The sequence below is a fragment of the Dromiciops gliroides genome, chromosome 4 (genome assembly GCF_019393635.1).
Source record: "Dromiciops gliroides isolate mDroGli1 chromosome 4, mDroGli1.pri, whole genome shotgun sequence".
Lineage (NCBI taxonomy): Eukaryota > Metazoa > Chordata > Mammalia > Microbiotheria > Microbiotheriidae > Dromiciops > Dromiciops gliroides.
The window spans coordinates 467,110,189-467,128,643 of NC_057864.1; the positions used below are offsets into that span (position 1 = coordinate 467,110,189).

General features: G+C 53.3%; 2 protein-coding genes across 6 annotated transcripts in view; both read right to left on the reverse strand.

Annotated features, from left to right (window-relative positions):
* CLUH (clustered mitochondria homolog) overlaps positions 1–17,942 on the reverse strand; it is a 33,265-nt gene extending 15,323 nt beyond the window's left edge. For 3 of the 5 annotated variants that reach the window (XM_044000500.1, XM_044000499.1, XM_044000503.1), the window contains exons 1-3: positions 17,680–17,942; positions 7,889–8,076; positions 3,327–3,498 (exon numbers count right to left, since the gene is read on the reverse strand). In XM_044000500.1, coding sequence (XP_043856435.1) covers positions 3,327–3,498; positions 7,889–8,076; positions 17,680–17,779 — 460 coding nt within the window. In that variant the 5' untranslated portion in view covers positions 17,780–17,942. The remainder of the gene's footprint in view (positions 1–3,326; positions 3,499–7,888; positions 8,077–17,679) is intronic. The other 2 variants (XM_044000502.1, XM_044000501.1) reach the window with 1 other exon arrangement.
* Positions 10,790–12,125, reverse strand: LOC122753229 (translation initiation factor IF-2-like). Its single transcript, XM_044000504.1, has one exon. It carries the CDS (start codon positions 11,919–11,921, stop codon positions 11,085–11,087), a length of 837 nt encoding a protein of 278 aa, XP_043856439.1. The 5' UTR covers positions 11,922–12,125; the 3' UTR covers positions 10,790–11,084.
* Positions 17,943–18,455: the final 513 nt, after the last annotated feature.

Consider the following 18,455-nt stretch of genomic DNA (forward strand, 5'->3'; position numbering starts at 1 on the left):
GAGCAATTGGAGTGACGCCACCTGCTGGACAGTTACTGTAGGAAAGCTCCGCCATGAGGAGAAGGCGTCTGCGAGTAAGCCATGCAGTCAAGTCCTTGGCGTCGGGAAGAGACAATGTGCCCACAAGAAAAGTGAGTTCAAGCTAACTGGAGGAAGGAGAAAACGCTAAAGGAGGCACTGTGTCCAAGGTGGCACCTGGGGAGGAAACCTGCAGGTTCCCAGAGGTAGAAATGAGAAGGGAGGGAGTTCCAGGAATGCAGAGAGGAAAGCTCTTATGGGAAGAGCTGGTTTTTCTTTTTTTCTTTTTTTTTTTAACCCAGTTGTGTTCTTCCCAGGGCTCACAACTGCTTACTGGACTGACTGGGTGACTTGTGGGACTCAGGACCAGCCAGCAGTCCCATCTGACTGTAAAGCGGTTTGTGGAAAGAATGAATATAAAATGAGGCTGGCAAGAGATCAGAGGTTTAATTTTGGAGGGAGAGGTGTCAGATGCCATCTGGATGGGGTCAAAGAAAGCTTGTGATGTCCTGAAGAGACAGGAGGAGTCGATGGGGAATGGAGGCTGAAGATGTCAAAGAAGAGTGGGACTTTGGAGGAAGAAAGAAGACAGAGATGGGGTGATCCTAGAAGGGAACAGAAATGTCAGTTCCAAGATTCCAAGGACATACAAATCAGAGAGATTCTTCAGGGGAGGATGACAAGAAGGAAGGGAGCTGCCACCCAACGGTCTCTACCTCCCCAGGGAGGCAGGACACTAGGCATTGTACACCTGGGGATTGGAGCATGAGCCTGGGGGTGAGAGCTATGTAATCAAAAAGCATAGAGTAGGAACACAGAGTTATGGTGGGAAAGAATCATTAAATGTCTCTGGACTCTGCACTGACACAAAACAGTCATGCTGTGCTCTGAAACAGGAGGCCCGGCCCGGCCGCAGCTTGGAGAAATGAGATTCTAGAAGGCAGGAGGCAAAGGTGGGTAGAGCAGGTCATAGCCATTTGAGAGGTGGTGACAGCCAGGTCTGGGGAACCCAGGTGAGGCAGCTGGCCCACAATCATGCAACTAGCTGGTAAGCGGCAGGCTGGTAAGCTCCAATCCAGGCCCCTAACCCTCCAAAAGGAGAACTAATTTTTAAGAACAGCAGCAGAGGGGCAGCTAGGTGGTACGGTGGATAAAACACCATTTCTGGAGTCAGGAGGACTTGAGTTCAAATCCAGCCTCAGACACTTGACACTTACTAGCAGTGTGACCCTGGGCAAGTCACTTAACCCTAAGTGTCTCACAAAAAAAAAATCCCAACTTAGGGGCAGCTAGGTGGTGCAGTAGATAAAGCACGGGCCTTGGATTCAGGAAGACCTGAGTTCAAATCCGACACCAGACACTTGACACTTACTAGCTGTGTGACCCTAGGCAAGTCACTTAACTCTCACTGCCCCACAAAACAAAACAACAACAACAAAAAGAATGGCAGTAGAAAAAAAGAGATGGAAGGAGATCATAGAAAAGGGAAAAGGACCCACATGTTCAAAAATATTTATAGCTGGGGCAGCTAGGTGGCACAGTGGATAGAGCCCTGGAGTCAGGAGGACCTGAGTTCAAATCCGGCACCAGACACTTGACACTTACTAGCTGTGTGACCCTGGGCAAGTCACTTAACCCCAATTGCCTCACCAAAAAAATTTATAGCTGCTCTTTTTGTGGTGGCAAGGAATTGGAAATTGAGGGGTTGCCCATCAGTTGGGGAATGGCTGAATGAGTTGTGGTATATGAATGTGATGGAATTCTATTGTGCTGCCAGAAACGATGAAGTTCAGAGAAACCTGGAAGGACTTGCATGAACTGATGATGAGTGAGATGAGCAGAACCTGAAGAACATTATACACAGTATCATCAACACTGTGTGTTGATCAACTGTGATGGACTGGATTCTTCTCACCAATACAATGGTACAAGAAAGTTCCAGGGGACTCATGATGGAAAAGGCTCTCCAAATCCAGAAAAAAAAAAAGAACTATGGAATATGGATGCTGATTGAACCATACTGTTTCTTTTGTTTTTGGTGCTGTTTTTCTATTTTGAGGTTTTTCCTTATGCTCTGATTCTTCTCTTATAGCATGACTGATGTAGAAATATGTTTAATGTTATGTATGTATGTGTGTGTGTGTGTGTGTGTGTGTGTGTGTGTGTGTATATAAATAACCTATATCGGGTTGCCTGCTGTCTGGGGGAGGGAAGGAGAAAAATCGGAAATTGGACATCTTATGTAAACAAATGCTGAAAGCTATCTCTACATGTAACTGGAAAATAATAAAATACTTTTATTTTTAAAAAAAGAAAAAGAAAAGGGGAGATGGGAGAGAAAATATCAGACCTAGAGATAAAAGCAAAGGACTAATTCCAGGAATGTGGGAGATGGAAGGCCTAAAGAAAACTCTCCCCAACTCCTATCTCTAAATCCATATCCTAGAACCTGGCAAAGAGAGATGACAAAGAACAATACACTTGGCAGAGGGATCAGCAGAATGATTATCTCCACTCCAGAATCAGACCTGATCCCAATGCAGCCCCCTGAATCAGAGCCTTAGAAAAGGGCTTTCACAAAGGACTATAAAACCATGCATACTCTTTGACCTAACAATACCACTACTAGTTGGTACTCTAAAAGAGATTAAAAAAAAAAGTTGAAATCGAAATTGGGGTGATGCCCATCAATTGGAGAATGGCTGAACAAATTGTGGGATGAGATTAGGATGGAACACTATTGTGCTGTAAAAAATGATGAGCAGGATGCTATCAGAAGGACTTATGAAAAATGCAATCCATCTTCGAGAAAGAACTGATGGTGTTTGAATACAGATTGAAGTAAAATTTTTTTTGTTCTAATGTGGAAATGTTTTGCATGACTGCACATGTATAACTTATATTGAATTGCTTGAGTTCTTAAGGAGGGGTGGGGAGGGAGGAAGAGAAATTGGAACACAAAGTTTTTTTAAAAAATCAATGTGAAAATTTGTTTTCACATGTAACTTGGGGAAAATTCTAAATAAATAAAAATTTATAATAAGAAGAAAAGGGGCTTCAAGGCCATTAAAGATAAAACCCCTTTAGCTGCCTCGGTGAGCCGCTGCCCGACAGTGCTGCGTCTTCCCACGTGCTGTCTTCCAGCCACGACAACCCAATCTGGCAGTATCCAAACTATTTTGCAACCCATGTAGAGGTTTTCACATGATCCTTTCCCTTGGGGGATATCTTGGTTTTTTATCATTAGGGTCTCAGCTGTTTCCCCAGTCCCCAGCCTTCCCTCTCCTCAGGAGGGAAGAGTCACTGACCTTCTACCACACGAAGCACAGAGCCCTCCTCCAGCCCCTCAATGGTCCGCAGCTCTGAGAAGTTGTCAAGCACGTTGCCGTCCAGTTGCAAAGAGAAGCACGTGCGGTGGCAGGTGTCCTCCCGATCCATCAGCACCTGGTGGATCTCCTGGACCATCTCTTGGGGAGACACCTGTATGAGAAAGGCCCAGACCGAGTGTGAGAGCCTTCCCAGCTCCCCCATAGCCTAGAACGCCATCCCCAAGGCAAAAAGAAGCCTTTGCTCCCAATCCTCAACCCTAACTTAAGATCAAGGACATTCCTTGATGGAACAGTAGCTCCCTGGTTCCCATTCTGAGACCCTGGGCCCCAACCACATTCCCAGGAAGAAAAAAAAAGCTACTATCTGTATTTGGGCTTGGCTTCCACAATCCCTGCCTCTTTTAACCCCCAGAAGGAAAAGTGTCAGCATGCAAACAATTACTGGGCATCTACTCTGCTCCAAGAATTCGAAAATTCCATTATTACGTGGGCATTGTTGCCCATAAGAGTGTGCACATGTGAAACAAAGAATAGTAATGACTTATCTTTATAAAATGTTCATTTTAAAATAATTTTGATCACATTAAAGAGGTTCTTGCACAAACAAAACCAATGCAGCCAAGATTAGAAGCAGGAAATTGGAGAAGAAATTTACAGCAAGTTTTTGATAAAGGCTTCATTTCTCAAGCATACAGAGAACAAGTCAAATGTATAAGAATACGAGTCATTTCTCAACTGATAAATGGCCAAAGAACACAAATACACAATTTTCAGAAGAAATCAAAGCTATCCATAGTCATATGAAAAAAAATGCTCTAATAAAACATCTGACATTATCTGACTGGCTAATATGACAGAAAAGGAAAATGACAAGTGTTGCAGGGAGTGTGGGAAACTAGGACACTGGTGGTGGAGTTGTGATGTGATCCAACCATTTTGGGGAGCAATTTGGAACTATGCTCAAGGGTCTATAAAAGTGTGCATACTCTTTGATCCAGCAATATCAGCACTAGGTCTGTATCACATAGAGATTTAAAAAAAAGGGGGGGGGGGGAGAAGAACCTATTTGTACAAAAATATTTACAGTTGCTCTTTTTGTGGTGGTAAAGAGTTAGAAATTGAGGGAATGCCCATCAACTGGGGAATGGCTAAACAAGTTGTGGTACATTATTGTGATGGAATATTATTGCGCTTTAAGAAATATGAGCAAGGGCGCAGCTATGTGGCGCAGTCGATAAAGCACCAGCCCTGGAGTCAGGAGGACCTGAGTTCAAATCTGACCTCAGACACTTGACACTTACTAGCTATGTGACCCTGGGCAAGTCACTTGACCCCAATTGTCTCACCAAAAAAAAAGGGGGGGGGGGGAACCTCATAGCCCTTTTAGTCCAAGAAATATGAGCAGGATGGTTTCAGAAAAAAACCTGGGAAGACTTTTATGAACTGATGCAAAGTGAACTAAGCAGAACCAAGAGAACATTATACACAGTAACAGCAACACTGTACAATGATCAACTGTGAATAACTTAGCTCTTTTCAGCAATGCAATGATCCAAGACAACATTCTGAAGGACTCTCCAGGGAAAGAAATGTTCAAGTATTAATGCAGATTGAAGCATACTTTTTTACTTTATTTTTCTTGGAGCTTTTTTTTCATTCCATGTTCTCTTTTGCAACATGGCTAATGTGGAAATATTTTGTATGACTGTATGTGTGTATAATCTTGCCTTCTCAAGGAGGGGGGAAGGGAAAGGAAGAAGGGAGGGAATTTGGAACTCAAAAATTACCAAAAATGTAAATTGCTTTTATATGTAATTGAAAAAAGAATAAAATAAAAATATTCTTAGGAAAAAAAACGTTAGCTTATGGGGCAGCTAGGTGGTGCAGTGGATAGAGCACTGGCCCCAGATTCAAGAGGACCTGAGTTCAAATCCAGCCTCAGACACTTAACACTTACTAGCTGTGTGACCCTGGGCAAGTCATTTAACCCCAATTGCCTCACCAAAAAAAACCCCCCAAAACCAAAAGAAATGTTAGCTTACAAAAGCCTTTATTTAAACTCATAATCTCCCTTGACACATACAACACAACCCCATGATCAAATGTCCATTGTTAAGGCTAAAATTCTGGCTAGTCTGTCTAAAATCTAGTGAGTGGTTGCCAATAAATTATAAGCTTTAGCAAGAGTTAGAGACTTTTAAGCATTTATTAAGGAGAATAAGAATTTGGTAAAGAGAGAGAGAAAGGCCTACATTCATCTATCTATTAAAAGGAGAGAACATTCCTAGCTCCACATGAAAGAGAGCTAATCAGAGCGCCAGGCTCCCCCTTCTTCCTCCCACAAGCAAATGTCACTTCCTGACGCCAAAGACGCCAAGGTCTTGCCCTCAGAGACCTTCATCTCATGGCAGAGCTTTTCTACAGTAAGTCTCCAGCAGGTGGCGTCTTTCTAATCCTTACACCATTTTACAGATAAGGAAACAGGCTTTCTCCAGACTATCCTATGGTTATTCAATCAATTAACGGCACAGCATGGGGTCCCTCTGGCTTTACCCCTTCTCTGTACTGCTGAACTTCTCCAGAATAGAATGGGAACTGAAAGACTATACACATGAGTCAAACTAACCACAGAATAAAACTAATGTTAACTAAGGGGAGGCCACAAGAATTGATGGGGGGGGGGGGTGCGCTAGATATAAAGATCAAGAAGGGGGCTGACTCTAAGCTAAATCCAAACTTGAAGATTTGGGTCTTCCTACTGCCAGGGAAGGGCCCTGCCTGCTTCTTCCTCCTCCTCCCCTCCTCCTCCCAGAAGCCCACTCAGATGCTTCTACTACCTACACTCCAGGGATCGGGGACCAAAGGACAGAGGGAGGGAAGGAAGAGAATTTTATCATTTGTCTCGGTCCCCGACTCCATCCAAACCCCCCTCCCCCTCAACTGAGGCTGGGCCCCCAAGGCAGCCAGCTCCCTCCTCCTAGCTGCTGCCAGGAGCTAAGGAATTTCCTGGAGCAGAGCCCACAGTGCAGGCAGCTCCACAGGGACAGAAGTGGGCTCAAGGTGCTCCCACAGCAGCAGCAACTCAAAATGTGGCATTGGTCATCTTGCCTCTCCAGGAGCAGGGCCAGAACCCAAGCGCCCTGATACCAAGGATAAAGTTGGGAGGGCACAGGGTCATAGAAACAGGACACATGCCTTCCTTGCACCCTCCCCCCAAACAAGCTTACATAAGAACATCAAATGTAAAGAATTGGAACAAAGGCATTCTGGTTCAACCCCCACCTTTCACAAATGAGGACTGAGCCCCTAAAGAGATGTTCCTTGCCAAAGGTTGGAGCCCAAGATCCCTGCTGTTCTTTGCAGCTCACAGAAACTCCCCTACTACCACCTCTTCATGAGAGCCTGTAACTATGTGGGGAAGCAGGGACTCCTCTAATCTCCTCCACTGCTGGCACCTCATTTCTTCCCCCTCTGCTCCCCCCAGCTCTGGAGGCCAGGGACACCCTATGGGGTAGGGATGGGGAAAGAACCAGGGCTGCGTCTCAGGCTGGGCCACACCATTTATCCCTCTGGGCCTCCATCATGAAGTAGCTTCCAAAATTCCCTTTTGGCTCTGGTATTGAGAGAGTCTTAAAAAATGACAAGACAAGGAGGGCAAGCACTGGAGAGTCCATGCCTCCTCCCAAGGGTGGTGACACTTAAGGCCCCATGCCCACCTGACAACTTGTTCATGTGGGGTTTTAAGATTGAAAAATGCTTTCTTCAAATTCTATTGTACACCCACAGCCATCTTGACAGTGTGTGTAGCTAGTTACTTTTTAAAAACTTTTCCCCATCTCAGGCTTCTGACACCATCCATGGCATGGGAACTCCCTGAATCTATTTCCCAACTGTCTTAGAATGTTATCTGGGACCTCCCCCCCAACTTTGCAGAAGTGGGGGTTATGGTGTGGAATGTTAAACACACCTACCTGTCAGACACAGTTGAGAGAAAAGTTGGTTTTGCTTAACTTTTCCTCCTTTATAATCTTAGTTACATTCCACACATTCCATTGCTTGTCTGTTTTAGTGCCTCATCACAGACTTTACCCCATGCCTGGAGAGGGCATGAGGCTAGGGAAATGGGGTAGAGGGTGGTGGAGGAAATACATTAAGATGATGTAAAAACAAAAAATGTGAATAAAGAAAACTAATAAAGAAAAATAGAATTAGTATTTAAAGATGGGGAAACTATGGGTCTGAGGTCAGATAGCTTTCCCCACAATCCCAGACCATATGTGAACCTGAAGTAGGACCATGTAAGCCTGGAAGGGACATCAGAGGCCAGGAGTCCAAGCCCTGACTTAGGAGAGGGGGAAACAGAGGCCCAGGAAGAGTGGTAACTTGCTCAACTCACACCGGGACTAGGTGCTAGAAGGGGGATTTGAACATAGATTCTCAACCTGCAAGTCAAACCCTCCATCCATTAGGCCAAGCTGCCTCGCCTGGTCTCAACTCGGCTTCCCCCCTTCCTCCAGCGGCCTGCTCGAGCTCTGTCTCACCTGCAAAGAGAAAGTCTCGATCCCTGGGACCGAGATCTTTACAGTGAAGCCGGTGTCCTGTATGACAATGACCTCCTGCCCGCTGGCCTCGTCACTGGGCTCGGCCTCTTCATGCCCATTCTCCTTAGGCTCCTCACTCTTCTTGTCCAGACAGTCCCCGTTCAGCAGCATGACTGCTGGGAGCTCTGCTATGGGGGAAGAGGAACAGATGAGAGGGGAGCAGGTCACTGGGCTAGCCTGGGTCAGCAAGGGCCGAGGGCTCCTGAACTTGGCAACCGTGCCAGGGCTGTCCTCCATGACCAAAGGCCATACGCTAATGCTCCGCCCCTCCTATTTCACCTGCTTCCCCTACATTTACTCCCAAGAGGTCCAATGGGACATTCCTTAGAAAAGGGGACCATGGGAACCATATATGGGGGGGACGGAATCTGACTGCCCCCCCCAGCCCATGCCTCTCATAGGGTTATGGAGGCCCTCATCAAAGAGACTTTACATCATGAGTTTCATAAATTTCTAAGAAATTGCTTACAATCCCATTTTTTTTTCCAGTTGAATCCAAAGTTGAGGCACCCACCTACCAGCCCAAAATCCTACAATCATCGAAAACTCTTCAACTCTCATGGTCGATGCCCTCCATCCACAGAGAATTCTCTCTGCCCGACCACGATGGTCCCACTGCCTCTGCTTCCAGGGAAGCAAGGGCCTGGTTGACCAAACCAGAACAGAGTCCATTCCTCCAAGGTGGCATCCTGCCTGTGCCCAAGCAGGCACCCTTCCTGCCTGGCACCCAGGGCACAGCATCACAAGATGCCCAGTGGGAGCCCCAAGCCTGGATGTCTGCTCATGTTCAATACTCAGCTAGCACCCCTGTTTCTGCCATACGCCTGGGCTCCTTGGGACAGAAGCCATATGCAGAGCCTAGCAAGCTGCCTTCTAGTCCAATTGTCATCTACGCAGGCCATGGCCAGGGCTCAAGCCCCTATCTCTGCCCCTTGGCCTGGGCCCCACGGGCAGTGTCTTCTCTGGGGGTGAGACTTAGGAACTCATGCTGGGAGTCATGCGGGGGAGGACTTCTCTGAGGAGGATGGGAAATGTAAGAGAGAAGCCCCCCACTACTGGGCAGCAGAAACTGGCATCTCTCCACCTTGGCCTCCACTGAGTAAACCTTCTTGGGGCCAAAACTAATCCTAGAGGATGAAGTGAGATTCTGGAACCTCAAAGTGTCTGCCCATCTATCACTGGCCATTTCTAATATGGCGGACACACCTGCATGACAGACAGCAAGCTGAAAGAAACCCTGCATTATCTAGTCTTCCTCCCCCATTTTACAGAGTCACACCTGTCTGGGCCTCCATGGAGACAATGAGGAACAGAGGTGAGATCTGAACCGACTGCCCCCACATACACAGACACACACTGGAAGGCACCCCACCACATACACACACACTAACACAGACACACACACACCTCGCTGCAGAGCAGAAGGTGCCTGGCATGCTCATCCCAGCTCCACCAGATGGGCATGAGTGGTGAGAGGCGGCCACATCGTTGTCCCATGAGGAGGTGGGGGAGACAGTGACATCTCCATCCCCTTTTTGCCCTGCCCCTTGAAGCCTGTGCTTGAGGAGGTGGCCTGCACACAAGGGAGGCTAGGGAGGATGCCCCCAGGGCCTCAGGAGAGCTGACAGCGAGCATGGGGCCGGCAGCATGAAGCTACCTTCCCTTGTCACCCCCTGGCCACCCCCTGCCAAGGTGGAGAAGATGCAGAAACCAACGGAGGCAAACAGAGCCAAAGGCAGCAAGCCAGTGAGTCAGTCATATTATCATGGCAGGAGGAACAAAAAACAAGACACTCACCTCCAAGCAGAGGGAGAGACAGAAGAATGCAGAGACACCCCCCCCAATACAGAGACAAACACGGGGAGACAGAAAGTCCAACCCCTCCCTCACCCAAAGGGGCAAGAGTTGGGGTGAAGATGACAACATGACCCCCCCACCCCACCCCACCCCCAGGTATTACACACAGGAATGAAGAGGGTGGAGCTTAGCAGCAGCAGTCACATTAATCAGGTTTACACTGGGGGAATCCCAGAAGCAGAGTAGCTTGCAGGCCCTGGCCCAGACACCTGAAACTGAGATCCAGGAGTGCCCATAGCAGCTCTCCTGAAAGATGGGTGGGCAGTCAGGTATTCTGGACATAGCCAGCAGTCCAGCTGACCTTCCCTTCCTGACTGCAAAAGGCCACAAGAAACCATAAGGGAAGGGACAAGACGCCGCTCTTTGCCCAGCCCGAGGCTGGGGCATAGCCCCTTTCCACCTAAGACTAGGGGGAGCAGGAGGGAGGAGCCTGGCATGGCGTGGCAGGAGCTGAAGAATCTCTTCTCAAAGTCCCCTCCGGTGCTGGGCACACCAGCTCAGGCCAGTGGGAAGGGCACTGGGCCCAGCAGCCCCAGCTCTGACACAAACTGGGCCTGAGAGCCCAGGCTCCCTAGACCCAGGGGTGCCACCCCGGGCCCATATCCCAGGCAGGCCCCCCAGCTCACTTGTGACATTGAGAACAGATTTCAGAACAAGACTATCTCCAAAGTGTGGAACACAAAACTACAGAAGCCTCCCAGAAGCCTCCACTCCAAGGCCAGCTCTCTTGCTTATGACCTGTCACCCCCCAGAAAATGAGGACAGAGGGAGAAGAGGAGCTTTCCCCCAACAATCATGATCTCTGTGCCCCAGACACAGAGCACTGCAGTCATGGGGGTGACACACATCCACATACCTGGTGCACAAGAGCACACATACACATACACACACACACACACACACACCACACTCACATGGACACACGTGTGCTCACCCATAGACACAAATACACATGGACCACTTGCACACACATTCACTCACCCATGTGTACACACACATACATACACATTGAACACACACTGCACCACGCACACGCAGTCTCTGCAACACTCCAAACACTGTACCCCAGCCTTGGGATCAGAGCTCCAGCACATGGAGGCTGCGAAGGCATTCCTGGCCAAAGACTAGGCACTGACCTCTCAGGTGGTCCACGGGACAAGCTTCTGAGGGTCGGTGGCATCCCTGTCATTCTGAAGGCCACACCTACAGGCCCTGAAGGTGCAGGGGTTCCCCTCACTGGGGCCGGGCCAGCCAAAGACAGAAATCTGACCCTCCTCACCTACCCAGAGCACACATCAGAGGTTGGCATGGCTGGCACCAGAGAATGTGACTCCCCGTGCTCAGAAGGCTGCTGCACCCCCCTTGCCACCCAAGGACAAAGGCCCCTCGTGCCCCTGTACCCAGCTCCTCCAAGCCCACCTTGTCCAGGGAGTGGCGGTGGCGGCACATCCTCCCTCTTCTGCTCCAGTGGTTCATGGGGGCCTGGGCCCTGGGGCCTGGAATACGCTTCTTGGGAGACACAGGGACCCCCAGAGCACGCCGAGTCTGATTCTGGAGCCCCCCATCCACCCTGCCGAGGAAGAACCTGGTTCTTTGCCTCAAGTCCACGGGTGGGCCCCCAGCCCTGGGCCTCCTGGCTGCTGGATGTGAATGGGGCCTCACTGGCAGGACCCAGCCCACCAGCTGCCCCTGCCCAGCTGCCCTCCTGAAAGCCAGTACTGTGAGCTTCAGGTTTCACAAGGCCCTGCTCTGCTCCACTGGCCTGAGGACAGGCTAAGTCTCCCCCCTCGGTGCCTGGCTCAAGGTCGGCTGGAAGGACAGCAGCAGGACGGGGATCTGAAGCCACTCCTAAAACCTGCTGGTGTCCACCACTAGCCATTGCGCCTCCAAGGGGGGCAGCGCTGGGTCCCTCACTGCCAGCCACTTCACTGGGGATAAGGTCTGGGTAAGGGTCCCTGGCACAGGGAGCATCCGGCCTGCCCTGCACTGCCGAGGGGTTCTCACTGGTCGGCATCTTGGGCAGGAGGGGGGCCCTCTCCTCATCCCTGGCAGGAGCAGACAGAAGAACCTCTGCCAGCCGCCAACAGCAGCTGGCACAGACCCCAGCCCAGGACATCGGGGACGGCCTCACCAAAACGTCCTTCCTCCACAAAGTTGCCACCAGATCCTCTTGTAACCTCCTCTGGGGTATGCTGGCGGCGGGGGGAATGACCTTTCCCAGACACCCACAAGTCTGTCTGCCCAGAGGGGTCACACTTCCAGGTGCCCCAGCCCAGGGGCTCCTCCCTTTCTGGAGAGCCGAAAGGGCAATACTACTGGTCCCGTGACCCAGCCTCTCGGCCCCCAATAAGGAGCTAGCTCACCCCTTCCCACCCCCTGAGAAATACTAGCCTCTGAGATGGGAGGGGAACGAAGCCAATTCTTCCCTCTGCAATTTTCCCAGGAGAAGCCCAGCTGGCAGCAGGGAAAACATAAAGGCCCTGAAAGAAGCCACGGCAGAGGGGCTAAAGGAGAGCATTTCCAGCCCCAGTCTGAGGGGGCCTGTCAGGCCAGCCCGGGGCCAAGATTCCTCTGCTAGCAGGGCCTGCCTAGGCCTGTCCAGGTGGCCACACTAAGCAGCGATTGGAGCCCCCTTTGGAAGGACACAGCCCCCCAGGATGCCAACAGGCTTGGCACAGACTCAGCCACAGAAATCAGGCCAGGAAGAGAGCCATGGTCTACAGCTTAAGGGGCTCCTGCAGCCCCCTCACAGGAGGCCCACATGAAGCTCTTTGGCCAAGGTAACTGAAGATCCTGGTCCTCCAAGGTCCCTTTCAGCTCCACCCCAGGCTGCTGTCTGTCTGACACCCCCTTAACAAGCAAGGGATGAGTCAAGACAGATGTGCTACAACAGCTTAGCCACACAAGGCTTCCATCTACAATGTCCACTAGGGGTGGGGGAAGACTGACTTGACCCCCAACTTCCCTAGCCTCGTTCTTGAGCTAACTAATCCAGGGAGATGGGGGAAGGAGGCCTGCTACAAGCTGTGTTTTCTGTTACTCATTCATTTCCCAAGTATGAGGACAGAGGGGCTTTGGTGACATTGTATTGCCACCCCCCACCCTGGGGGGAAAAAAAAGTCTTGCTTATTCAAGGCCTTCCCTTCTCTCACTAACCCATGACACTGTCTCCTAAAAGGGAAGGCAGGCCCAAACCTGACTCGGACCCTAAGAATAGTCCCTGGGGCCTTTCACCCTTTAAGGTTCAGGTCTTAAACAAAAGCTTCATTCCCCAGCTTCCACTAAGTAAATTCTCAGGGATAGAAACGATGCTGGACAGCTAAGCCAGGAAACCCAAGGAAGTGAGAACATGAGCAATCTTGAGCTTAATCCCATGACACAAAGACCAACCCCCTTTCCCTCGGTAAGGTGAGCCCAATGCTGAAGACCAAAGAAGCCCACAGTCTTACTAGGAACCTTCAGGCTGCAGGACAGCCCCCCTTTCTCGTTGTCATCGCCCACCCACCCCAACTTCCCCTTTCCTTGGGACCGGACAGGAAGAAGACAGGATCCTCAGGGCCTTTGGGGGTTTTGTTTTGAAATCACTGAGAGTCTGAGGTCATTTAGCCTTCACCCTTCATTTTCCAAAGTGTGCTCAAGAAAGTTCCCTTCCCCAAGGTCACCCGGCAACAGAGTTGCTGGCATTGCACATGTCCTGAAGCAATGATAAAATAATGCTGCCCCCCACCCCCCCTCAAGCAAAGGAACAGAATGCAGCCTCTTGCCTTTACCCTAGAAGGGAGGCCTGTGTCCTCTACCAGTCATCACCAGCCCACCCATCATCCTGACATAGGAAGTCTTCAAGAACTTCTCTTGGGGCCTCTTTGGGAGCTAAGGGCTGGGGGGTGGGAGGTGGGGGGCAGAGAAATAACAAAGGCAGTCCAGAAGGAAAAGAGGGAAATCCCAGCGAGCAGAAATCACTTTTGGCCATCCCAGAGTGATGCTTATCCACCCTACTCCAAATCTCCTGTCCAACGAGCAATTGAGGGGAGTGAAATGAAGGCCCAGAGCCTGACTGTTCTCCATCTATAAGACTGAGGTCAAGGATGGCTTCCTGGGTTGAGTTCCAGACCCACAGGGTCCCTAAGCAGGGGTGGTACAAACTTGGCACAGAAATTAGGCCGGAGCTGACCAGGAAACCCCAAAAAACACACACGCACGCACACTCTCTAAAAGAAAATGAGCAAAATTGATGGGCGTGCTCTTTCCCCGCTCCCTCCCCCCTCCCACCCCCACCCCCATTGCACACCTGGCCCAGCTTCTCTTACTGGATTCTGGATCAGGGCCAGGGCCCTCCCAAGGCCCAGCCAGGCCTCAACACTTTCCCCTTAAACACAGTAGTAGGTAACCCTGCCTAGTAAGGAGCTACACCCCTGCCCCCGGGGGAATCCACCCAGAAGGGGAGACTAAAAGGCTTCTCCTCCCACACTCCATTCTCCAGAGTAAGGGCAAGGGCGGAGGGGAGCTGATGGCAGCAGTGCCCTCCTGCTCCACAATGGAAGTCACTAGGAATCTGTTGGAGTTATGGGGGAGATCACCCCGACCCCCTTGGGTAGCTTCCTAGCCCTCTTCTACAGTTTAAGCCAGTGCTTCTACACACCCCAAACCCCACAAAATGCTGGCTTTCCCCAAGGTAATCACCCAGAGGGCAGACACTTAGAAAAGAACATTAAACACATTAGAAAGAACTAGAAAAACCTGCCTGCTCTCTTCACCCCTCCAAGTTACTCTTCCATAGACAGGAGAGGGCCCGTAAGGGCCAGTCTGTTGAGCCTCAGTTTCCTCCGCTCTGAATAAGCACTGGAGGTGCCCTCCAGCCCTAATATTTCATGGCTGCCTCCCCCTGAAGAGATGGCTTTTAGGGGGCCTCAGCCCTGCAGGCCAAAGGCAACAGACCAAAAGCCAGAGATTGTGACCACCCCAAGTAACAACCCCCAGCTGCAGTTCCTATTTCCCATTTATAATCCAAATACACTATGCTTCCCTGTCAAAGGGCACTGGAGAGAAAGGGGAGAGAAGAAAGTCTGCTGCCCCAAGTGCCCCTGCCCCCCTGAGCCCAGGTCTGTGTGTCCTCAGGCTGAACCTCTCAATTACCTCGGCTGTGAGATTCTGAGCTGAAGGGACCTTAAAGGTCACCCCCCTCCCAATCTCCAGCGCTCCCACTCTATGGAAGAATCTCCCAGGATCCTCATCTAAGCCCCACCTGCACTGACAATCTGATGGTGAGTGGTTCACACCACCCCATTTCTTCCAAAGGAGAATCTGAGCTCCCAATACAGCCCGGAGAGCCTGGAGACCGACTGGGGAACTCTACCTCTCCACCCATCTTGTCATGGGAAGAGATGCCAAGGATTCTGGAAGGGAGAAGGTGCCTAAAAAGCCCTCACTCTGGTGGGCAGCAAGGCAGCAGAGCAGAGGCCGGTCCAGCCAGCTCACTCACTCCTCTAGGAAAGAGGACTGGGAGAGAGGCAAAGCACATCCTCCCTACCCCGACCAAAACCAGGGCATGGTGAGGAGCCCCCACAGACTGGGCACCTGGGGCGTTCACTCCACAGCATCCCAGACCTAGGAAGGAGTCGTGAAGCCCAGGCCTTCAAAGACTCTCTAGAAGGGGGGGCCCAAGCAGAGACCCAGGAGAAAGTCAGAGAAAGCTGGCCCCACCCCTGCCACTCCCTGCTTGGCTGACACCTGCCCCACTGGGATGGGTTGTGGGGTGGGAGGAGAGGAAGGAGGAGAGAGAAAGGGAGTGGGGAATCGACACAGGTGAACTTTGCTTTAAAAACAGCAGGTCTGGAGCTGACCCATTTTTCGCAATCGGGTGGGTTAATGATCAAGTTAGGATGCAAGCGCCTTCCCTGCCACCCCCATCCCTCTGTGCTCCCTGGGGCCAGGCCGCAGACTCAAGAGGCTCCTCCCAGCCCGGTCCTAGACAGGCTGGGATAATCTACAAGGGCAGCACGTGTGCGGAACCAAGGAGCCCTTAGGGCTCCCCTCTAGACACCCAGAAAAACCAGCAGCAGAAATTCCCCTCTCCTTCCTAAGTTGCCCAGGCCATGGAGACATGAAGGTCACACCTGAGCCCCACACCAACCATGGAAGGGTATGGGGGAAGAGGGGTCACTGCAAAGGCTAGACACAAGGTGGGGGGTCTGGAGGACAGTCCGGCAGGCCTCCCAGCATCCACTGGCAAAGCCTCGGCAGAGGCTCTCAGGCCCGCCTCAGCAGGGCATTAGCTCCCTGTCCAGGGGAGCAGGGCTGGGCTCGCCAGGTGCCAACTCCCCCGTCCCCTCCCCCACGTCCATAACTCTCGCACCCAAGGGGAGCCTGGGCCACAAGTGAACCCCTAGAAGCCCCGGGAGATTGGGGCAGGGGGATGGGTCTCTGCGGGCTCTGTCTGGGCCTGGAGCGGCCCAGAGGAGCCTCGGGCACTTCCACAAGCTAACACTTGGGGCCTATCTGCAAACACGGCCTGTCTACACTGCACGCATGGCGGCAGGGCAAGGGCCCGGCCGGTCCAGGCCTTGGGGGACATCCAGACACCGGCACCGACACCGACACCCCACCACTGGAGTGAGGTGGGGGGGAACCAAACAGCAAAGGCCCCGAAGTCTGGCCCGCAGGAGAGGGAACAAGGAAGGGGCGCCCCCCTCCCCCCCACTCGTCCCCATCAGGCATGACAGCTGCCAAAATGCACAAGGAAGGCACGAGCCGGGCCCACCCCCGCCCCCCACTGCGGCCAGGTACGGGCGGGCCCCCGGGCCCCATCCCCACAGGAAGGAGGAGGGGGGTACGAGCCTGCTCCACCCGGTCCCTTTAAGAGGGGGGACCACGTGCAAAGTTGGGGGGCGGGATCCCCTGATGGGACAGCTCAGGAAAGGGAGGTGGGGGGTGATCTCGACCTCCTGTGGGCCGATGGGGGAGGAGGGGTCCAGCCCGGCGGGTGGTGAAGGTGACCTTCAGGAAGGGGGTGGGGCAGGAGAGCCCGGCAGGCCCCACTCCACCCCGCAGGGCCCCCACTTCAGGGCCCAGTCCCCTTCTCACCAGAGAGGCCGGGGGGGGGGGGGGGAGGGAGATTCAGAGAAGCTGGTCTGGGGGGGGGGGGTCTGGGGGAGGCAGGGAAGGGGGCCAGACCGAGGACACATCTGGAGGGAGGGGAGCCGGGGGGACCACAGGACACAGAGCTGGGAGGGGAGAGGAGGGTCTGGAGAAGGAGGGGGAGTCGCCCAGCAATGGTCTAAGGGAAAGCGAGGGGGTGCGGGGGGAGAACAGGGGTCCGAGAGCCGGGGGGGAGGGCGACTGAGGCCTCGGAGAGGGTCCGAGGAGAAACAGGGGGATCCAGGAGGAATCGGGGAGCCAGAAGGGGCTGGGAGGTCTGGGAGTAACCGGGTAGGGTCTGGGATGGGGGGAGGGAGACGAGATGCTTAAGTGGGGAGGGGGCCTCAGGTGGGGGTCTCTGGAGAGGCAGGGAGAGGGGTCCGAGGTGGTGTCGGGGGAGACAGGGAGGCCGAGATCTGGAGCGATCTAATATGGGGGTGTCAGAAAAAGGCCAGGAGGAGGGGGTCCAAGGTCGGGGGGAGTCAGCAAGGTTTGTCGGAGGGAGGGGGTCTCGGATTGGGGTTCACGGGAAGGGCTGGCGAGAAGGGTCCAAGGTCGGGGGGGACAGGCAGGCCGAAACCTGGGGAGGGGGCCCGAAATGAGAGTGTCACGGACAAGCCAGGGAGAAGAGTCCAAGGTCGGGGGCAGACAGAGAGGCTTGAAGCTTCGGGGGGTCTCCCTGCCGGCCCGGCCCGCCCCGCGGCGTCCCCGCCCCCGCCCCGCGCTCCCTCCCCGCTCACCCGCTGGGCCAGGCCGGGCCTTCCCGCCGCCCTGGGGGCCCGGCTCCCGGGGACTCTCGGCGGGGGCGGCGGGCGGCAGTTCGTCCGTCTTGATGACCATGGCGGGCCGGGGCTGGGCTTCGAGGCTGGGCTTCGGGCTGGGGCTCGGGCTCCGCTGGACCGTCAGTGCTCGCTCGGGCCGCGCCTGTAACCCAAGCCGAGCGCCCTGGCGCCGCCGCGGCTCCTGCGGGAAGGACGGAGTCAGGCAGCCGCCCACGTGGTGCGCGGCGTCACCTTTGACCCCTCCGCCGCCGCTCCCCGCCCCGGCCGCGGGCCCGCCCCCGCCCCGCCCCGCCCCGCCCCCGCTCACGGCGGCCCGCCGAGGACAAAACGCCGCGCGCGCGCCCGGCCGCCAAGCGCCTTAAAGGAATACGCGCCTCTTTGGAAGGGCGCCCGGGGCTGGCGGCCGATGACGCGCTCCCGGCGTGAGACTTCAGGAGGAGGGGCACGCGGCGTGACCTTGAGCGGGAGGCAACTACAAGAACCTCCCACCGCGGCCCGTCCCCCGTGTCCTTCCACTTGGACCGGCTAGGGTCGGACCGGCTAACGCAACTTCCTCCGGTCGGGGGTCGGCAGGGACGGGGGAACGGGCTGGTCCAAGGTCACAGGGGGAGGAAGGACTTAGTCGGCCTCCAAGGCTCTCTCCGCTGCCATCAATCCTCCCAGGAGCGCGGAGATTAACACCCCCTTGCCTGCTCTAAAGCCTTCAGTAGCTCCCACTGTTCCTGCACGCTTAG

Bases quoted from the DNA above. Each gene is read 5' to 3' on its own strand.
- LOC122753229 (XM_044000504.1), bottom strand. From the start codon at position 11,921: ATGTCCTGGGCTGGGGTCTGTGCCAGCTGCTGTTGGCGGCTGGCAGAG.